This window comes from Trachinotus anak, unplaced genomic scaffold, assembly GCF_046630095.1.
Source record: "Trachinotus anak isolate AG129_WGS33_773 ecotype Australia unplaced genomic scaffold, CSIRO_AGI_Tana_v1 ptg000025l, whole genome shotgun sequence".
NCBI lineage: Eukaryota > Metazoa > Chordata > Actinopteri > Carangiformes > Carangidae > Trachinotus > Trachinotus anak.
Genome location: NW_027273876.1, coordinates 3867045 through 3886221, shown reverse-complemented (window position 1 = coordinate 3886221; position 19177 = coordinate 3867045). Strand labels below are relative to the sequence as shown.

At 43.0% G+C, this 19177-nt stretch overlaps 1 protein-coding gene across 2 annotated transcripts in view; it reads left to right on the top strand.

Moving 5' to 3' along the window:
* The first annotated feature begins 622 nt into the window (after window positions 1-622).
* The window catches only part of etv4 (ETS variant transcription factor 4), a 31917-nt gene continuing 13362 nt past the window's right edge, over window positions 623-19177 (top strand). Inside the window, exons 1-4 of one of the 2 annotated variants that reach the window (XM_071461794.1) lie at window positions 623-813; window positions 1437-1527; window positions 1742-1789; window positions 6731-6784. In XM_071461794.1, the coding sequence (XP_071317895.1) occupies window positions 757-813; window positions 1437-1527; window positions 1742-1789; window positions 6731-6784 (250 nt within the window). In that variant the 5' untranslated portion in view covers window positions 623-756. Of the gene's footprint in view, window positions 814-1004; window positions 1198-1436; window positions 1528-1741; window positions 1790-6730; window positions 6785-19177 lie in introns of those variants that run through there. The other variant, XM_071461795.1, reaches the window with a different exon arrangement.

Genomic DNA, 19177 nt, shown 5'->3' with positions numbered 1-19177 from the left:
GGACAATGGTAAGAAATTCGAGCCCTTGAAAGAGGAAATCCACCAATCATGAGCCTCCTCTGGCCCGAGCTAGAAAAGCAAGTCCCTCTATTATCCCCAAATCATGTCTGTTAGAGAAATGACAGCACAGCTGGCGCTCAAAAGTCCCCCCACTTCAGTAGAAACTCATTTAAAGTCACTGTAAGTGCAAATGTCAGTTATCTTTTATCGAAGCAGGGTTTGGTTTTGTTGCTGTGACTCGACTAAAACGCAACATCTGTTTCCCCTCACAGCTTCAGAGCTGGACTGTTTCCTACAGAAAGTGGAGCCTGGCAATCCGGGCAGACGTGGCAGAAAGCCCAAGAAGCAGAACAGGCCACTAAATAACGCTCATTATTCATCGGCTACGCGCTTTATGACATGTTTTTAAACCAGAAAGCGCCACTTACATAAACCCAACAAAAAAAAAAAGTAGGGAAATAATTACTTTTGGTGCAAAACTAGCTTTACCTGAAACTTGTAGGTAATGTGGCGAGCTGTCTGTCACACACACACACACACACACACACACACACACACACAAAAGAGATTTGTAAAGAGTCGAGCTGCCCGCTGGGTAATCACTTGCCATCACTTCCCCTCGGCATTTTTTGTGAATGGAGCTCATTATGCATGCAGCCTCCACGCAGCTCCATTCACAAGCAGCGCTCCCTCCTCTGCGCGCAGGCTGCGTGGATCTCACTCACTTCAGCCTAAATGACCACAAACGGTTAACGGATGGATTATAAGATGGATGGATATTTGGACCAGCAAGTGCCTTACACTTTAGCAAATGTACGTATGGACGAACTCTTCTGTTACTTCAGTGCGTTTTTTAAAAAATGCGTGCGTGTTTTTTAATGACTCGGCTACCGGGCTTTATCTCTCTCCCGTCTGCACCAGTTTTTTTTTTTTTTTTTTGCTGAAGCAGCTGTGTATGTGTGTGTGTGTACCTACCCCCGCTTAAAACTACCACAAAAATCACGTTAAAGTGAAGCAGAGCAGTGGTGCATTGAGTAATGTGTGCCAGCGGGTCTCTTCTGCGGGATTTCTCGGTCAGTGTGGTGCCAAATGGTCACTTTCTTCAGACGCAAACAGCGCGTTTGTTTTTCCAAGATCTCCTCCACAACTGAGAAATGCGTTGTTTTCTGAGGAGCCTGGTGATCACCAATAGCTGCAGTAGGCTCCCATTTGTAACCCATTACAATTTATTATGACTTAATGTTGTTATTTTTGTCAGATGTGTCCAAGTGGTTAGCTCCTGCATCACTTTTAGTTGGGGTTTTTTTTTTCTTCTTCTTCTTCTCCAGTCCACAGTTAAACATGGCATTATCAGTTTCGGCACTAATGTGTTGTAAAGGTCCTACTGGAGTCTGTTTCTCACTTCTCCTCTCTCTTAACATGTATGGGTTTTGCAGAAGTCGCAAGGAAATGGGCCCCTAAATAGACTGTTGATGGCAGCGAAAAGGAAATACATGGACACAGAATTACCCCCTCAGGAATCTGAAGGTAAAAGAAGTGGAAGTTCACGATTTTGGCCTCTAGTCTCTTAACATGACGCATGTTTACATCATGGTCTATGAACCCCAGGCAATGTCAGTCTCAGTCTTAGTTACTGTAATTAAATGTCATGGGCTTAAGACACATATTAGTAAGCAATAAGTGAGTTGTCAGCTTGTCAGTCTGCTGTGTATTGATTGTGTATTTCTTTCTCTGTCTTCAGACCTCTTCCAGGATTTAAGCCAACTCCAAGAGACATGGCTCACAGAAGGTGAGAAATGCCTGCGGGCTGATTTTTTCCCCCCCTCTCTTCTTGGTTTGTGCTTTTTATGTGATCATGTCCATCATTTATGACAGTCATGAAGGTCGGTGGTGTGTCTGTCTGGAGAGATTGTTTGAACACAGAAACCTACGAGCTTCCAGGTTTACTGTCAGTCCAACAACAAAGTTTCATTCATGCACTTTTATTGAAGTGTTTGTCATAAATCTTTGGTGGGGAAAGAAAAAAAAAAAGAAAAGCTGTTGCTGTGTGAGTGTTGTTGGGAAGACCAAACTTTCTGATGCAACACACATGCTCATAAACCATACAACACTGCAAAAAAAAAAAAGGCCAGAGAGAACACAGACGGGACATTATTAGCTTTGAGCATGTCCTATTTTGGCCATGTTGGCATGCTGTGTGCTTGCCAGCCAGCGGCCAATGCAAACAAACAGGCTATTTGGTTTGTGTCACTCAAAGGCACATAGCGATGAAATGAGGCCCAGTCAGAGGCAATTGTCAGCTTGTAGACTTAATAAGTGCAATGATGACATGAACCCTAATAGAGTAATTATACTGTATGGCAAGGTGGTGGGGAAACAGCACAGGCCGTGAGTCACTGTGCCTGTTCTTGGTGCTAACCAGGAGGCCAACAGTGGCAGGACGGTGGGTCTAAAATGAGGATTGCACCAGGAGGTGTGAATTTTGTTGTGTTGGTTGCTTTGATGTGCTTTGATGTGGAGGTTTAAAGGGAGACTCTGCTCAGTTTTGACGTTTTTCTCCTAACGTGAACCACATAAACCTGATGAATCCTGTTTCAAGGGCTCCTCACCCCTCCACTCAAAAACTGCATATTGTTACTTGACTTGAATGTTTGACCTTCGCTGTGCAGAATGATGCACATCCAGAGTTATAAGGCTGGTCTCACATTTCATCTGCTGAAGAGTGAAACGTTTCTCTGTGCTCACCTTCAGTCTCAGTTTAAAATGTGCACGTAAAAGCAATTTTGTGACATCATGACTAGTTTGGAACTAGCTATGGTCCAATGTGGAACTTACACATACTGAAAGTGGACTTCTCGGTGAAGTGGGAGACGTCTTGTGTCACAAAGTTAAAGTTTTGAAATGAAAAATACAAGGGAAGAAGAGTAGATGCATTTTGAGAATTTCTAACTATATTTGTGCAAAAAAACATATTAGACACAGATTATTATTTCAAGCAGAGTACTTTTTATATGTCTGAAGGGAATCTTAAATTTATGGTAGAAATGCGTTTTTGTAAATGCTGTTTTAATGAAGTGCATACTGTATGAAGTGTATGGGTGGTGCTCACTTATGGATACAGCCGAACTTCATAATATATCTACTAAAGGAGAAATTGCTTTTTTCACCTTAAAACAGTACAACGAGTCTCAGTGTTGACTTTGAGTCATGCACAGCACACAACAGGGCAGCTAATCGGGAAGTGAGGCACTTGCAATCAGTGAAACTGTGGAAGTAGTCACATCTGTCCTGAGACCAGACAGAACCTACGCCACTGTTTATGACAAACAGCGCTGTGTGCACGTTAGCCTTCTCGCCTTTTCACATGCAGCGTCAAAAACCAGCAAGTTCACTTCACACCAGCGTCTCACACAGACAAAGACAAAGAGCCAGAGCCAATAAAACTGACACAATGGGTGTCGCTTCAAAGTTGGGGCCTATTTGTATTCACAGATTTAGCTATAAAGGTCATCCTTAAAGGGTTAGATCACCCCCACCCAAAAAAAAAAAAAAGTTTTCCCACTTATCATTAGTGGAATCTGGTCATTCAGATAGTTTTGGTTTTATTTTTTCAGCCTATGAGATCTCTGCAGCCACCTCACTAAAATAGAGATAGATAGATTTTTTTTAAGTTTATTGTCCTCAGAAATGGGTCTTTCCTGTGGTCAGTTTTCACAGGAACTACTTTCTACCACAGAAATGGTCCATATGAAAACTGATGACAGCACGTTCTCTGGAATACAGCGCAGCATTGACACTATTTTTGGAAGAGGTTGCTTTAAATGTTAATTTTCACAATTGTGAGCACCACGGTGTAACATTACATTCACCTCCATTGTGTAAGTCTGGTGGCAGCAGACATCAAACAGTATCTCAAATCCTGGACAAATAAAACCTAAACTCTCTGAAAATATAGTTCAGAATGTATATAAAATTTGAACCCGGCCTTAAAGAGGAAATATGTTGTTTACTGACTTTACAAATTGGGTGGTAGCTTATTGTTGACTCACAGAAAGTGGGGGAAAAAAACAGGACAGAAAGATGGAAGTGTAACTTTATCAAAGTGTTACTTAACCCTAAGTACTGGCTTGTTCCCCGGCTAAGACCTCTCCTTTCCTGTTGCATTAATTAAAGACCTTATCATGACTGATTGCAGTTGTGAGGGATTCACCAAGATTGTAAAAGCTGGTTAGCTGGAGGGAGTTTTTTTTTTTTATTTTGCCAAAGGAAGAGCGGAAGCCAGAGAGAGACAGAGAGGGTGAAGTGCTGAATGGCAGGAGCTCAGGAGCTTGTCACATCTTGTCTCATTTTGGCCTTTAGGTTTATATGACTGAGGCTGCTTAGCTCCTCCCAGGATCTCCCACTGAGAGAAAAAAAAAAGTCATTCAAGGTGCCTGGAAGCATCAGGGAGAACATGCATCTGTGCTCGTATAAACACACTTTCCTTCTTGTGCTGACTTGCATCTCAAAGCCCCTGACGAGGTGTTCCTGGAAACAAATCAGATACACATGCACAGGAAAGTGTAGAGACACAAACACACACACACACACACACACCGGGGGTTGCGATAGTGTCTGATGGTCATCATCCATGTTTCTTTTCCTTTCTCCTGCGTCTTTTATGAGGTCTAGCATGTTCTGTCCTGGACATGTTGAAACCAGTGGAAGTGATTGATTGTTGGGTCTGCACAACCAAATACTGGCCCCTGCTTTGTCTCACGCAACAGTTTTATTTCTCTCCCCCCCTGAGGCCAAAAGACCGAAAAGTTAAAAGGGGGTAATATTATTATGGTATAGTAGACCACAGGATGCAGCACTGTATAAGAAATCGATGTCTTTTATCTGAACATGCTCCAAAACGTCGTCATCCGGTTTCCTCTGTACAGGAAGGAGGAGTGTGACGACAAGAAAGTGGATCTGAATTTCTTATTTCCTCTTTTTGTCCTCTGTGTCTGCTGCTCTTTCTCTCTCACTCTCTCTCTCTGTCTCTCGCTCTCTCTCTCTCTGAGTTTTGGTTTCTGTCTTGTGTATCATTGTCTGGAAACTGTAGCAGTGGATGATCTAAGAAGCCAAGGGGAAGGGGAAGCCAGTGAGGTTGAAAGCAGGCTGGGTGAGTTTTGGTTATTGGGTGAGGTTACAATCGAAGGCCGTGGTGATTAAAATCTTCTTTTAGAGGAAAATACAGAGATATTCCTAAAAGGAAGTTCTGTTGTCTATTTTTAGTGAGGGAATGGAGCTAAAGTACATGCAATGTGGTGCCATTTTGTTTTGTTGCCCATTACGCCCCTGATTGCGTTCATGCTATTTAATGATAGCCATCAACTTTTCCCTTCCAGTTAGCTCGTACCATGACGCAAGTGTGACTCCCAAACAATGGAAACACTTTTAAAAACCCCAGAAACCTGTGGAGCTGGAGGAGTGCCAGGCTGAAAGGTTTTGCTAGCCCCGGCCCCGCTCCGCGTTTTGGCTGTGAACTCAAAGGCAGCACATGTAACGCCAGCGAGCTCATTCCTCAGCGGGTGAATCTGACCTCCTCACCCCTGGTAGGGTGTTGGCAGTCAAATGAGTTGGGCTTTTCTAACCTATTTGTGCGACTCAAAGTCCAAAGCCCCAATGGGACAATTGTGAATGGGTTTGGATTCCTAAAAAAAAAAAAAAAAAAAAAGGGGGCATACAATAGTGTCTGTCTAGCTCTGCTGCACCTGGGCTTGGCATCACTGAGTCTGCTTTTTCAGTTAGATCCAGGATGAGTTTCATTATTATGAGAGAGTGGGAAACTGCGCACCACTGCAAGTGATTATACATCAAATCAAGAAATCACACACACAATGAATTTGAGTTTTTAAGCATCACGGCCTTGAACTCAACATGATGTAGGTTGATAAATGACCAGGTTCTACTTCTTAACAGGAACAGTAGTGTTATTAAATCTTTGCTCCATGGAAAACGCATTACACATAAGAAGTGCTTTAACCTTCACTTTGCTTCATGTCACTCCCTCGCTTCTCCTCTTGCTTTTAGCCCTGTTTCCTTGTTCTCTATCCACTCAGCCTGATCCCTCATCCATGCGGCAGATGAAGTCCAGACTGCCTTTACATTGTTAGACAATCTAGTCCCCTATGTCTTGTGATGGAGCTGCTAGTTTGTCACACCCGTTGACAGATTTCCTCACTTGTTTAGCCTGAACAGCCTGTTTAAGCCGTCCGGATTTCTACAATGGGTCTTCACTGTTAGCATGTAGATGCTTGAATAGGATGTATTAATGGGGATGAAGGGGGGTTACTTTACCTTTCCTCTGACTGGGCATCAACGGCCGTGTGCTCATTCAGACTGAAGCAACAACATGAGGTCTTTTCACTGAAATCACGAACTCAGAGGTCGATACTGCCAAGAACTGTTAAAGCCAGGCGAAAGCAGGTTGGCAGGTTAAGGTGTGTGATGCCATTCAGGAGCTCCACATTCTTGTACACTGATCTGTGGAGAAGCAAAATGCTGGCAAAACAAAAATTAATAAAAAATCATGAAGTGAAGGTCGCCTGGATGAAGCCAGAGCCTGACTCTGACTCCAATTTCAAGGAACAGAAAAAGAAGACAGAATGTGGGAGGAGAGAGTAGACAGAGAAAGGTCAGATTTTGTCTAACATACAATAATAATGTTGTAATTGTGGTTGTTCTTTTCCTCTAATTTCAGCTCAGGTTCCTGACAGTGATGAGCAATTTGTTCCTGATTTCCATTCTGAGAACTGTGAGTACTTTGTATTTCTGTGTCCTATCAATGTGTGAATGTAAATGTATGTGTGTCCATGTCAATAAGTAGATTTAAACAGTAAGATTTTCTGACTCTGCGATGAATTGCACATATCAAATTTTGTGGGGGGTTGTTTTTTTCTATTTAGTCAGATATTGATGCATATATTGAGAGGTGTTCACCCATATTTGGTCAGCTGGCCTGCTCATGCAAGTCCAGCTAAAAGTATGCATGTCATGAGAAAGTGAGAACGACAGCGGCGGTGAAATTTTGGCTGGGAAACCGCCTGAGGCTTACGTAGGGATACTGTAACGTGCTGATGTTACAGTAATCTCTCTGGCAGACAAAGCTATGCAGAAACAGAGGGCCTAATGAGGCGGTCATGACGTGAATTTGGACGCCGGCGTTATGTGCTGCTGTCATCCATTTGCATGCCTTTGAAAAGCTGAATGGGTACAGCCCAGGAAACCAGTAAAACAAAATTATTCAGGGCCCAGGTACAAAGTTAGCCCTTTGTGCACATCGGAAGGTGTAAAATGGAAAAGCAAATTCCTGGGCGGCACATCTGAGCGGCTATTTGAATGCGTTTCCCTTTTTTGTTGTGTGTCTTAACAATGGTGATTCAGGATCCGGGTGTGTGTGTGTGTGTGTGTGTGTGTGTGTGTGTGTGTGTGTGTGTCGCTCTGCAAACAATTCTTCACATTCAACACACTGCGGGCTTCTCCGTCTTTAGCAATGACACTGACAGGGTTAGCAACTTAAAGAGAGCTCCAGGATAATCTCATCCCCAAAGTAAAAGTGACAGCGCTCAGTCCCAGTCAAAGGCCGCTTCCTCTCGCTGAGGCCCATGTGTCTTTTGTGTGTAAACATCATGTGATTTGACCAGCTCCAAGTTACAACTGGTCGGCCCCTGTGTGACACATGCCCTGTGCGACATTGTCACTGTGTGTTGGCCAACAATGCCGAGGAGGAAGTGCAGATGAACCCCGGGGCACGCAGAGGTCATGTCTACTTAACCCCTCGGCCTGTCAGCCAATCAGCTGTCAGGGCTCTGCTAACGGTTGACCCGGGTGTGATTTGCAGGGTCACAGGGGCTTCGGTTTGATGGGCAGCTCACTTATACGTGGCAGATTCACTCCTGCGTTGACAGACAGTGTCCCTGCTGGTCACAGTCAATAGCCTGAGTATAGTTAGAGCATCTCTATTCAGATTTGATTGATGGGAAATTAAAGCTGACAAGTGAAAAAAAATATATTCATCATATGCTGTCTACTAAAGACACAAAAAGGCTGATCTTTTTCCATACTGAGCTGAAAGGCATTCACACTGTCTGGTGTGCTTTTAAAAACAGGTGACTCACCTGTTTTGGAAACTCTAGCACATAAAAAAAAGCATAAAGCAAAGCCCTAATCCCGGGTGACCGTGATATAATTGAGGCTTCCATTGAAAACGGCGCCCGGGTAAAATTAAACATTGTTGTTTACTGAGTCAGGTTGTTACCTGCATGGGTGCGGTGTTGTTGACAGAGAGGGGAGAGACAGAAAGAGGGAGCCAGCGAAAGAGAAAAAGAGGAGACTCGAAAACACTGGGACATGTAGGAATGCTAGATTAGGGAAGAGGAGCGGGGGGGGGGGCAAAGGAGGGATTGTGCAATACCTGCACATCTGGTAAATCTATCTCATCTGGTCCATTCTGCCTTAGTTCACAGCTAACAAGCGTGCTCTGTCTGCAGGCTGCCATTGAGGGAAGGTTATGCAAACATGCAACTTTTATGTACTTGCTGACCTGCCTGTGTGTGTGTGTGTGTGTGTTTAAAAGTAATTGAGCCATTGGTGATAACAGCACACCATATTTTTTCCATTCAACTATTGTGATTGGCCCTTCATGGAAGTCTTAAAGGCTCACCATGAGGAGAGCAGGATTAATGTTTGGTTGTGGGTGCTGACAGCACCTTCAGGGGCTGTCCTCGCCTGATGCTGGGCTGCCGGACAGATTCCTTTGTCTGTTTACCGCCTGCGGGGGAAGAATCACATGGAGGTGTCAGTCAAATTTAATGCACATAGTTCATTAAAATAGTCTGAACGTAGCTTTTTGTGAAAGGCCTCAGTTAGAGAGTCGAGCGAGGCGCTGCCTGCGCTGAGAGCTCGGTCTTCTTTGTCCAAGTATGTTGTTTACACTTGAAGCAGCTCGAGAGATGTGACCCATTCATAAATTTTCTTCCCTGCGTGCGTAAGAGGAAGTGTGCCTCTCCCTCCCCCCTCTCTCTCTCTCTCTCTCTCTCTCTCCCTCTCTCCCTCTCTCTCTCAGTCCTCGGCTGCTCTCTCCCTCCGTCTTCATTCATAAAAAAGCCCTACAGTACTACAGACGCCCCCCTCTCTCTGACGCCCCCCCTCCCGTTCAAGTGGATACTCCAAACCCCTCCCTCCCTTCCTGTGTCTGTACAAACTAAGTTGAATTTAAAAATCTGGACCCCCCCTCTCCCTCCCCCCCTTTCCCTTTTCTCTCTACCTCTCTCTGCCTCGCTCTCTCTCTGCTCACACACACATTGAGTGCTCCAAGATGTGAACTAATCCAGCGATTTCGGGGCTTGTGTGGGACGATTGTTTAGTTTTGTGCCTTGCAGTAATTATATAGGAAGTTGTGGCTATAGAATGCCGTTACAGTGCTTTTCACCAGAGCAACTTTAGCAAAGCAGAGAAGGCAAGATAAAAAAAAAAAAAAAAAAAAGGGAGGGACCTCAGGGGTGTAGAGGAAGTAGAGAAGAAAAAGAAAAAGAAAGATATGAACACATGCTCCTTCAAAATCTGCCATCATATTTTTTTTTCTTCTTTTATGGTTAAGTATGTATAATTAATTGTTTGGTGTATTAAAATTATTAAATATAAAGTCCAAAGTCACAACCTCAGTTGCTTTTTGGTCTGACCAACAGTTCAAAACATTAAAAGATCTTCATATGGCAAAGAAAACAAGGAAATCCTCACAAATGAAAAGCTGGAAATGGATCATTTTGATCATATGTGCTTGAAAAAAATTGCTGATTAATTTTCTGTTGATTGACAAGAAAGAAGGGGAGAAAGAAAAAAGAAAAATTGGACAAAAACAAAGAAAGAAGGAAGGAAACAAGGGCGAAAAAAAAAAAAGGAAAAACAAGAGAGAGGAGAGGTTCCAGTAACCCAGCTCAAACCAAACCCTCCCAGCAGTGTGTCTCTCTGGCTCTGTGTGTTCTGCTTTGTCATGAATTCACAGCCTTCCTCTTGTTTCGGTTGTTTTTCTGGATCCGAACTGGCCCAATCAGACCCTATTTGGAGCATGGGCCGATGGGTGGATTGAGCCCCCCTCTCTCTCTCTCTCTCTCTCTCTCTCTCTTTCTCTCTCTCTCTCTCTCTGTCTCTCCCTCCTCCGAAAAGAGAAACATGCAACTCTGTGCTCTCCACTTTCCAAAATACAGCTGCTATGCAACAAAGTGCGCAAAAACAGCCAGGTGCCTGCCAGATATGCACGGATACAGCTCACTGACTCGCTCCGGGGAGGCGAGGCTTCCTCAATGAGTTGTGTGTTTGTTGCAGTGTTTTGTTTTGCTTATGAGTAAAATGGTTGATTTCTCTGAGTTGAACAGATGATTCCTTTTGACAGCCTCTCATCCACTTACTCCTGCACACACATAAACACACTTACCCTGATCTGCACACACACACACACATGCAAACTTCAGCCGTGCAGTTTTATGAATGGGTCGGTTGTGGAAGACTGGCTGAGGCAGCACATTGAGTTAAGGGGAGTGAACATTCATTCATGACATTGGAGGCCATTATTCCATCACTAACAACACCTATGAGAGGTGCAGGCCTGTTTTTCTGTCAGCTCTCATCTGACTGCATTTTTTTCAAGATCTGAGATTTTTTTTTTTTTTTTTGCTTCATGCAACTTCTGTTTTAACTGGTTAAGATCCACACTGTCTATTTGCATTTCCCTCATTTGCTTTAATCCAACCACATCTTAGGTTACCTCAAATTTTTGGAAACTTTAACTTGAATTTGTTTTCATGTCAGATTCTAAAAAGAGCAGTGCACTCATCCACAAGTTATAGCTTGTTTACAGCATTATTTAGTCATCTTTAGTCAATCAAATCCAATTGAAAAAATGGGTCTGTAAAGGGCTGGTATGTAGCGTAATAGGTGTTTAACAGCTTCCAGTCGGGAAGTAAAAGCTGAACTCCTCCGTGTTGATTCAGAACAGCCCTGTCAAAAGCCAGGGGGCCGCGGGGATTTGAGCCAGGCAGCGCAGCCCCAAGTGTCAGCAGCACAGCTTTGTGAATGGCGACAGTGTGTGTTTTATTGCAGGAGAGTGGAGGGGAGGTGTGTGTGCGTGAGGAAAAGAGAGTTTGTGTGCGCTAGTGCATCCCTGTGACGCTCACATGTGTGTCTGTTTCTACGTCTGTAGCCACGCGTCTGCTGCTTTCTGCAGAGGTTTTTCTCTTTCTACAGCGAGCAGAGACCGAAGAGCGAGGGGAACAGATGCTGTGAAAATGAAGGGGCGAGGCCGTACAAATAACAGTAGTTAAACTTGAAGTAATGACTTTTAAGAAGATATTGGGAGTGTGTCAACTGAGTGCACATGGCAGTAATGAAGTCCCGTTTGGACATTTATCCTGTTGAGGGCAACAATTTGAGTTTTAGTCCTAATATAAAGAATTAAAGTAATTTAGTGAGATCTGGAAATACAGTGACTGCTGCAGGCAGGACAAGAAACACAAGCAATTAGACTATTAGACTGGTTTTAAACAAATCCCCTGGTTAGCCAAAGGTATTTGGAAAAGGGACAAAATTATTAACCAAACAGCTGGTTGTAAACATCCATTACATGCTACAGGCAGGTTTCCCTGTTCAATATTGACTAACTGAGCTTGTGCACACCGTTCTCTCGTGCAGTTTAGGATTACAGCCAAAGTTTCAGGTTCACTCACTTTTGGTTTTACTCCCAAATAGAGTGTTTTAGATAATCTGGCTAAACTGTGTTTGACAGCCTCACTTTTTGGATTATCAGCTTCTGAAACGTCCACACTTTACTGACTGGGGAATTGGAGGGAGGTGGGGGGGCTCTTGTGACCATTTTTGTAACTTTTCCAAAACCAACAATTTTAAAAACATTCCCACTTTCCCACTGACCAGTCAGGCAGGAACTTCTCTCTCAAGCTCTTTTATTCTTTACACAATTACTTTTGCCACTTTTCATATGTACAGCCAAGTGCTACGTAATGAATAGCTTTGAGCAAAGACTGTCTGAAAGTCTCTGCCATTATTTATCACATGTCGCTGCTTCCTTGGCCTTCCTTGACAGACATGGCTGGAAGAGATGTTACAAGAACTAGTTTGTTTCAAGCAAACCTTGGGTTTAACCCTGTCTTACTGTGGTGATGCTTGTCTCTCCTCGGCCTGGCTTTGCTGTAGCTCTGTCAGCATGATCCCAGATCTCAGCTGTTACTTTGGCAAGTGCGATGTTGTTATAACTGTTAAAAATGATGGCCAAGGCTATGAAAATTAAATCCAACTTGTAACAAAACAGACTGATCTTTTAAGAGCTTTTTTTTGCCATCCTTTCTTGGCCAACATTCAAACTCAGATCTCATTCTTTTTTTCCCCCCACTCTCATATGCCTGACATTTCAACACACACACACACACACACATATATATATCAATGCACTAAACGCACACTGCACGTGAGTGGAGGAGGTGGCTGCAGGGGTGGACCTATAGTAACCTGCTGACACAGACCAGTAGGTGTGTGGAGCGAGCTGAGAGCCAGCATATGGCCGTATCGATCCTCGGTGATCCAGGGGAGGAGGAGGAGGAGGAGAGGGTTGATAGATGACTTGATAAAGATAAAGCACAGATAAATCAACATGAAGGCGGATAGGGGAAGGAGAGGGGTAAGAGCAGGTCAAACGTGCCATGAAGCATTACAGTTGAGATCCCGATCGAGAAACTGAGAGAGGGCGAAAGGGTGGCAGGGGTGGGGCTTGCGAGAAGAGCGGGAAGACCTGTGGATGTGCGCTGATAGTTTCCAGCAAGGTGTCCCGGCCTTTCTGTGTGTTACCTCCTTCTGATAAGGCAGATTTCGCCTGTTCGATACACACATACAGGCACGTATTCCTACATAGGCGAACAAATGAAACACTACACATAACACACCCCCACCCCGCACATCCAGGATACCCTGGTGGGCAGTGGGAGCTCATTATATAATTTCAGTTACAGTGTGGGGGTAGATCGATCGCTACATTAAACATTAAGAGGGGACAGCTATACTGGGGGCTGAGGGATTGAGAGTGAAGAGTCAATATTGTGTCAGATTAATTACATCCATCCCTCGCCTTGGACGGGATGTCCCTCTCGCTGCACATGTCCCGGGACAGGGATGTATTCTATCAGGTCCACTAAACAGCAATGGGACAGTGAGATTTATGACTGGTCAATGGCCATTTATAAAAAGCCAACGTGGCACAATTGAACATGAAGTGGACAATAGGGAAAACGTGAGCTGTCAGAACATTTAAATGGAGATCCCTTCATGCTTCCAAGACGGTGGAAATATGAAGTTTATTATTATGTTTGGGTGTTTTTTTTTCTGTTACAATGTCTAGTTTTTACTGTTAACTCCCAATTATACTTTCTATTACTTTCTATTTGTATTTTACTTTACCCACAGCCAGTTTTTTTTTGTTTTTCAGTCCAGACCATAAACATTTGGACAATTACACTTTGCTCTTCAGGCTCTGTGCTTGATACTCCATCAAAACCCCAAGACTTCACCAATATTGACAGAACTATGTGGTTGATACAGCTCTTTGAAAACATAGTGCCCAAAGTTTAGGGGTTCAAAGGTAACTTGGAGCAGCTGTGTGTCATTTGAACCTTAGTTCATGCACAAGAAAAGTCCACAAAGTTGATTGAGAGTTGCCATTTACATTGAGGTGGAACAAAGTGCTGGAACAAAGTTTGCAAAGTTTGATGCACTGATGGCACAAAAATCAACCTCTATTAAATGATGGAAAGAGGAAAGTGTGGAGAATAAAAGGAGCAGCACATGACCCAAAGCCACCACCTCATCTGTCAAACATGGTGGTGGTTCTGTCATAACCTGGGCAGGTATGGCTGCCAGTGGAGCAGGTACAGTGCCATTGATTGACAGTTTCACTGCTGACGGAAGCAACAGGATGGATGCAGGGGTGTATGAGGGAATTCTGAGAGGTCAGATTCAGCCAAATGCATCAAAACTCATTGGAAAACATTTCATCAATCAGCAGGATTAAAGAGCTTTTAAATAAGGATACTATGACTGATATACTGATACTAATGCTTACTGATGGTGAGTTCATTGATAATATTAAAGGCCAAAGGGCAGAGATCACTGTGAGAAAAAAGCTGAGTGCTTGTTAAAACAAGACACTGCCCACCACTTTGGACAAACTGTGATCTATTTCCAGTCAAAGAGAGGGAAGTGAAACTTTGGTGTTTGCAAAATGTACAGTTCTACTGCCTTTCCCATGATGGGTGTCACTCAAATCTACATCCTGTTAGCCAGCACAATATGATTTACCAAAAAACGTTTTAACGGCCAACAAAAAATTCCATTTGTGAGAGGGGGCCACAGTGCTGTGCCGGCCAATCATCTGTCTTGCTGATACCATTGTACTTTCCATCAATCTCGTTAGGCTTGTTTGGCAGGTATCTGACAACCATTCTTTAAATATTCAAGGAGCCCGAACCATTATCAGATGAGAGAGGACGACCTGTAAATCAGATAGAGCAGACACTAATGGATCCAACACTCCTGGGCTCCCTGAGCAGACAGATACTGAAGCCACTCTTGGGCCTGTTGGCTCTCAGAGATGAGGATGAGTATGTCAGTGCTGGCCGAGCTGCTTCTCTCTCTCTGTTTTTGTCTTCCTGATTGTGCAGTGACCTGAGAAGCAAAACACACATGTACAGCACATGTTTCCATGCACCAGTGGAATGACTGGATAGACTCAGCAGTTGAAACGGTCTGGATCATATTGTATCGCCCCGCTTCCTTCCCTCTCTGACTCTTGCTCTTAATTTTTCCACTGCCCTATAACCTACAAAGCTAAATAGCTGTAAACACATATTTGTCAGGACAGAGTAAAGACTGTTTTGACATTTGATTTACCATATAAATAATGATATCATATCCTTTTTTTTTTTTCAAACTTGTGTACACAATTGTGTACTCATGCCTTAGGCTGCATCCACACCACTGCTGTCTCCGTCCAGAGGAGCGTTTTAGCTTCTTATCAGGAACGATCTGCGTCCATACAACCACACCTGACCATACATGACAATTCACAGACACTGGGCATGCGCAAGCCGGTGTAAACAGGAAGCCGATGGTCTTCTCTCAGGTGTGCTCAGCTGATTAGTTGCCGGAAAACACCACGAACGAGGAAAGCAAAGACAGTTGCAGCGTTACCATGTGGAACTGAACCGAGCCGAGCAAAGACACCGAGGTCAGTAACACCTGTAACCCATCGCTCATGCTGCTGGTTGTCGGGGGACTTTTCAAACTAAAACGGGGCTCAGCTCCGCTTCCGGAGTCGTGTGGTCGTGCAGATTTGTGCAGAAAAACGAGTCATGCATGGTCACACATTATCATCAAGGAACTGAAATCAGGTTATCCTGGTTACTCTGGTATATTAACTCACATCAGTGTTTTAATGACCTATAAATAATGATTCTTTCCATCATATTAATATCATTAGGTTATCACACCTGTAATATTTATCCTATATCCATGTGACCTTTTCATTTATGTGGTGATGCTACATCAGTTGTCAGGTCACTGTGAGGCCTAATGCAGTGCAAATGAAACAGCGAAAGATTTCAGGCCGTGGATAATATCATCTAAATGATCCGTGTAGCTTTACGGTAGTTTTTGGATGGACATACAAGTATATACTTCGGATGTTTCCCAGGGCGCAAGTTATCTCTGACATCCCTTAAACATATGTTAAAACAATATGGTTTGGAGTAGGCTGAGAGTTAGGTAATTTATGGGCACCTATTAATTTAAGAGTCCAAACTAAGGAAATGTGTGCATTAGATATTTGGCAAGGGGTCCTATATTTTCCAGCTAATGTCCTAGAAACTCATAATTTCCTTAAAGTAGCTTATTTCTATGTTAATTACTCGACATGATTAAAAGTGTTGCTACAGTTATTAAGTACCTGCTTGTTATATTCTCTCCATCTCTTCATTTCTCATATAATTTTTATTGCTCAGGCTTTCTTTGGAAACATCCTTATAATTTACATTTAAATACAAGTTGATTTATTTAGCAAATTAATAGGAAGGTTCTTCAGACAATTAGCTGGAAAATACAGGACCCATATCATAAAGCTTTCCCAGAAGTTTCAATGAATGCATGTAAAATATGGTGTAAGCTAATTACAAAACTGAGCTAAAGACAAAGCCAAAGTGTCTTGGTCTCTAGAAAACACCATCACATTGATCGATCTCCCTGTCATAGCGATCAATTAGGAAAGCAAAGCAAGAGAGTCATATCATCTTGAAGCTAGCTTGTGAGATAGCCGTGGCTAGCCTTGGCTAAAACAGAATACACTAACTTTTTTTCAGTAGTTGTTACTTGTTATTGAAAAATATAAATTTTAATGAATTCACATTATTTGGTGTTAATGCTAAATGTATAATTAAATGTATTTATATGTAAATGTATAATTAATTTCTGATATTGATTTCATTTCAATGTACTCCAGTTATATTTTGGAGTAAAATAATCATATTAATAAATTATATCATTAGAGCCGATCTATCTTTTTAACCTTTAAACCTTTAAAGCTTTTTCTCATCTTCAGTATTATGCTCTCAGTGTGAACCTCAGAAAACCTGATGCTCTGCCGTCAGCTTTTTATTTTCATCCCAATGTCTCATGCCCATAAAAAACAAAGCTAAAAAAACTTGGAACTAGCACCCAAACTTGGTCTGGAGAAAGCAAAACATGCCACTGCGTGCAAAACGTTAAAATAACCATTAAAGTATAGGTTACATCTAACTTATAGTTTATGTGTTGACAGTCAAATACTTTTAAATTATACAGTTGCTTTTCCCTATTACGCCTCCCTCTCACCACAATGGAGCCATGCATTCAGCTAAGCAACTAATGTCATTTGCAGCCCATGTGAATCAATAGCTTCCTTTTTAACCTTTAAAACCATTGTGGCATAATTGGTATCCTTGTTTATTGATCCATCACCACATAAGAGCTCAATTGGCAAGAGGGGGAGAACCAGGTGTAGCCTATCGCACATTTCCAGCTTGCTTTTAGTGCGTCTGTGAAGCACACGGAGGCCACGTGCCGCTCGCTCTGCACATGGACAATACATATCATGTGAGATAAGAACCAGATCTCCAGATAGCCCTGAGATGCTCCTTCTAGGAGTACAGCTTGAATCTCATTTGTATGATTGGACCCATTAAGTGCGTATTTATGTTACGCTCACATGTTCTTCGCTTTAGCAAGATCCAGTCACCCTGTTTGACACTGGGGCTGATGTGCACTGAGTTATTGTGAGCGAGGCTGTCGTGTGCTGCAGACTTCCAGAGGCTTAAGACTTGGCCAAGTCGCACATAAACATCCAAGGTAAGACTCTCCAGATCCACTCCTGTCTTCAGATTGGATTTCCCTACACCAGGGCCTTTAATGGTAGGAAATACTCTGTCTAAAATAGGACGGGGGAGTTCAGTGCGAGGTCTTGTCAACTGCTCAAAATGGCTCATTCAGAAGTGATATTAAATGTTAAAATGTTGAAAGTTTAATCTCCTTATTTTGTCAGGGACAATCTAAGGTATCTAAAAAATTTGAAATTTCAAGTAAATTACGAAACAAAATCTTTTTTCACAAACAATTTTGTCTTTGCCATCGCCGTTTGTGTTTTTAGAAATCCAACAGTGTTTCCCAACGTATTCACACTACCCCCACATGGCTCAGCTGAGGGGCCCGACTGTGTAGAGAAGAGTGTGTGAGTGTGTGTGGGGGGTGCCATCCCCCCTGCGATTTGTTTGTGGTGGGTGTCTGCTGAATGAGACCCCCCCACCCCCTCTATGTAATGATCCCTCTACTTCCTAAAGCACTCAACCATGACCATCACCTTTCACCCTGCATCCTCCGCTTCTAAGAGCCAACATTTACATATGTAAAAGTCCATCTCCACCCTGCCTTTAGCCGGGGGTCATCTCCATACGTAGCGCTCAGAATAGGGTGTGAATGGGAGATGGCAAAGAATGCCCCCAAAATAAGGAAGGAGGAGATAAGACAAGTTTGGAGTGAGGAAGAACCCTTTGACCTTATCAGTTTAGGAGGTGCTGGGAATCAGCCACGCTCCGCCCAGCGCTGAAGGAGAAAGTGAACACATTCACCCACAGGACCTCGCATGCCAAGAGATACAAATACATACTCACATTAACTTTACACACTTCTGCATTAGCTCAAAATCATCCGCTTTAAGAGGCAACAGCTACTGTGTAGTGTATCTGTCCTTTCACTTCTAAACACCTTTCAGGTTTCTTCACTTCCCTCTGTGCTGAAGTTCATGAACCGACCCTCCCCCGCCCCCAGTGTAGAAGGGAAGCTATGAAACATGAGGATCTCTGTGAAGGGGTGATGTAACATTTAACAAAGCAGTTAGAGGAGGTCATATTGCCCCAAATAAAAGCAGGAAGAGAAGGGAACCTGAAGAACATAACTCTCCCTGGATCCGTTTACAAGACTTGCCACTACCTTATAAACTTTAGCAGAAAATTTGACATCATTTGGACAGGGAGATTTACTGTAATATGCCAGAGAGTTTGTTATAGTTGGTGGAGACCAGAGTTTGTTTTAATTTGAGGACTATTCTTGGAACTGGATGTTACATTAATTCCAAAATCACGCTTTTAGCCACGTTAGCGGCGTGGCTTTAGAAATGGCAACGTTCATCCATCGCTTTGTTCCAGACTGAAACATCTTAACATCGATTGAAAGGATTGCCATTAGATTAGGTGCAGATATCTATGGTCACCAGAGGATGAATCCTAATGACTGTGCCACCAACAGGTCAAAGTTTTAACTCGTCATCAATTATTTTGCATTCTATTTTTTCAATTATATTTGGATGGACCCCCGTTAAACTTCCCCCTCAGAATGATTCGGGTAATCCCCCGACTTTTCTCCAACACCATTATCAAATTTTAAAATTGCCTCAGCTGTACTTTGTGTTCAGTGCTGAAGTTGGTGTATTCATTGTTCAAGCATTTGTCAACCAGAACATCAACCAACTCTGTCTAATTGGAAACGCATGCAACAGCAATCACCATCA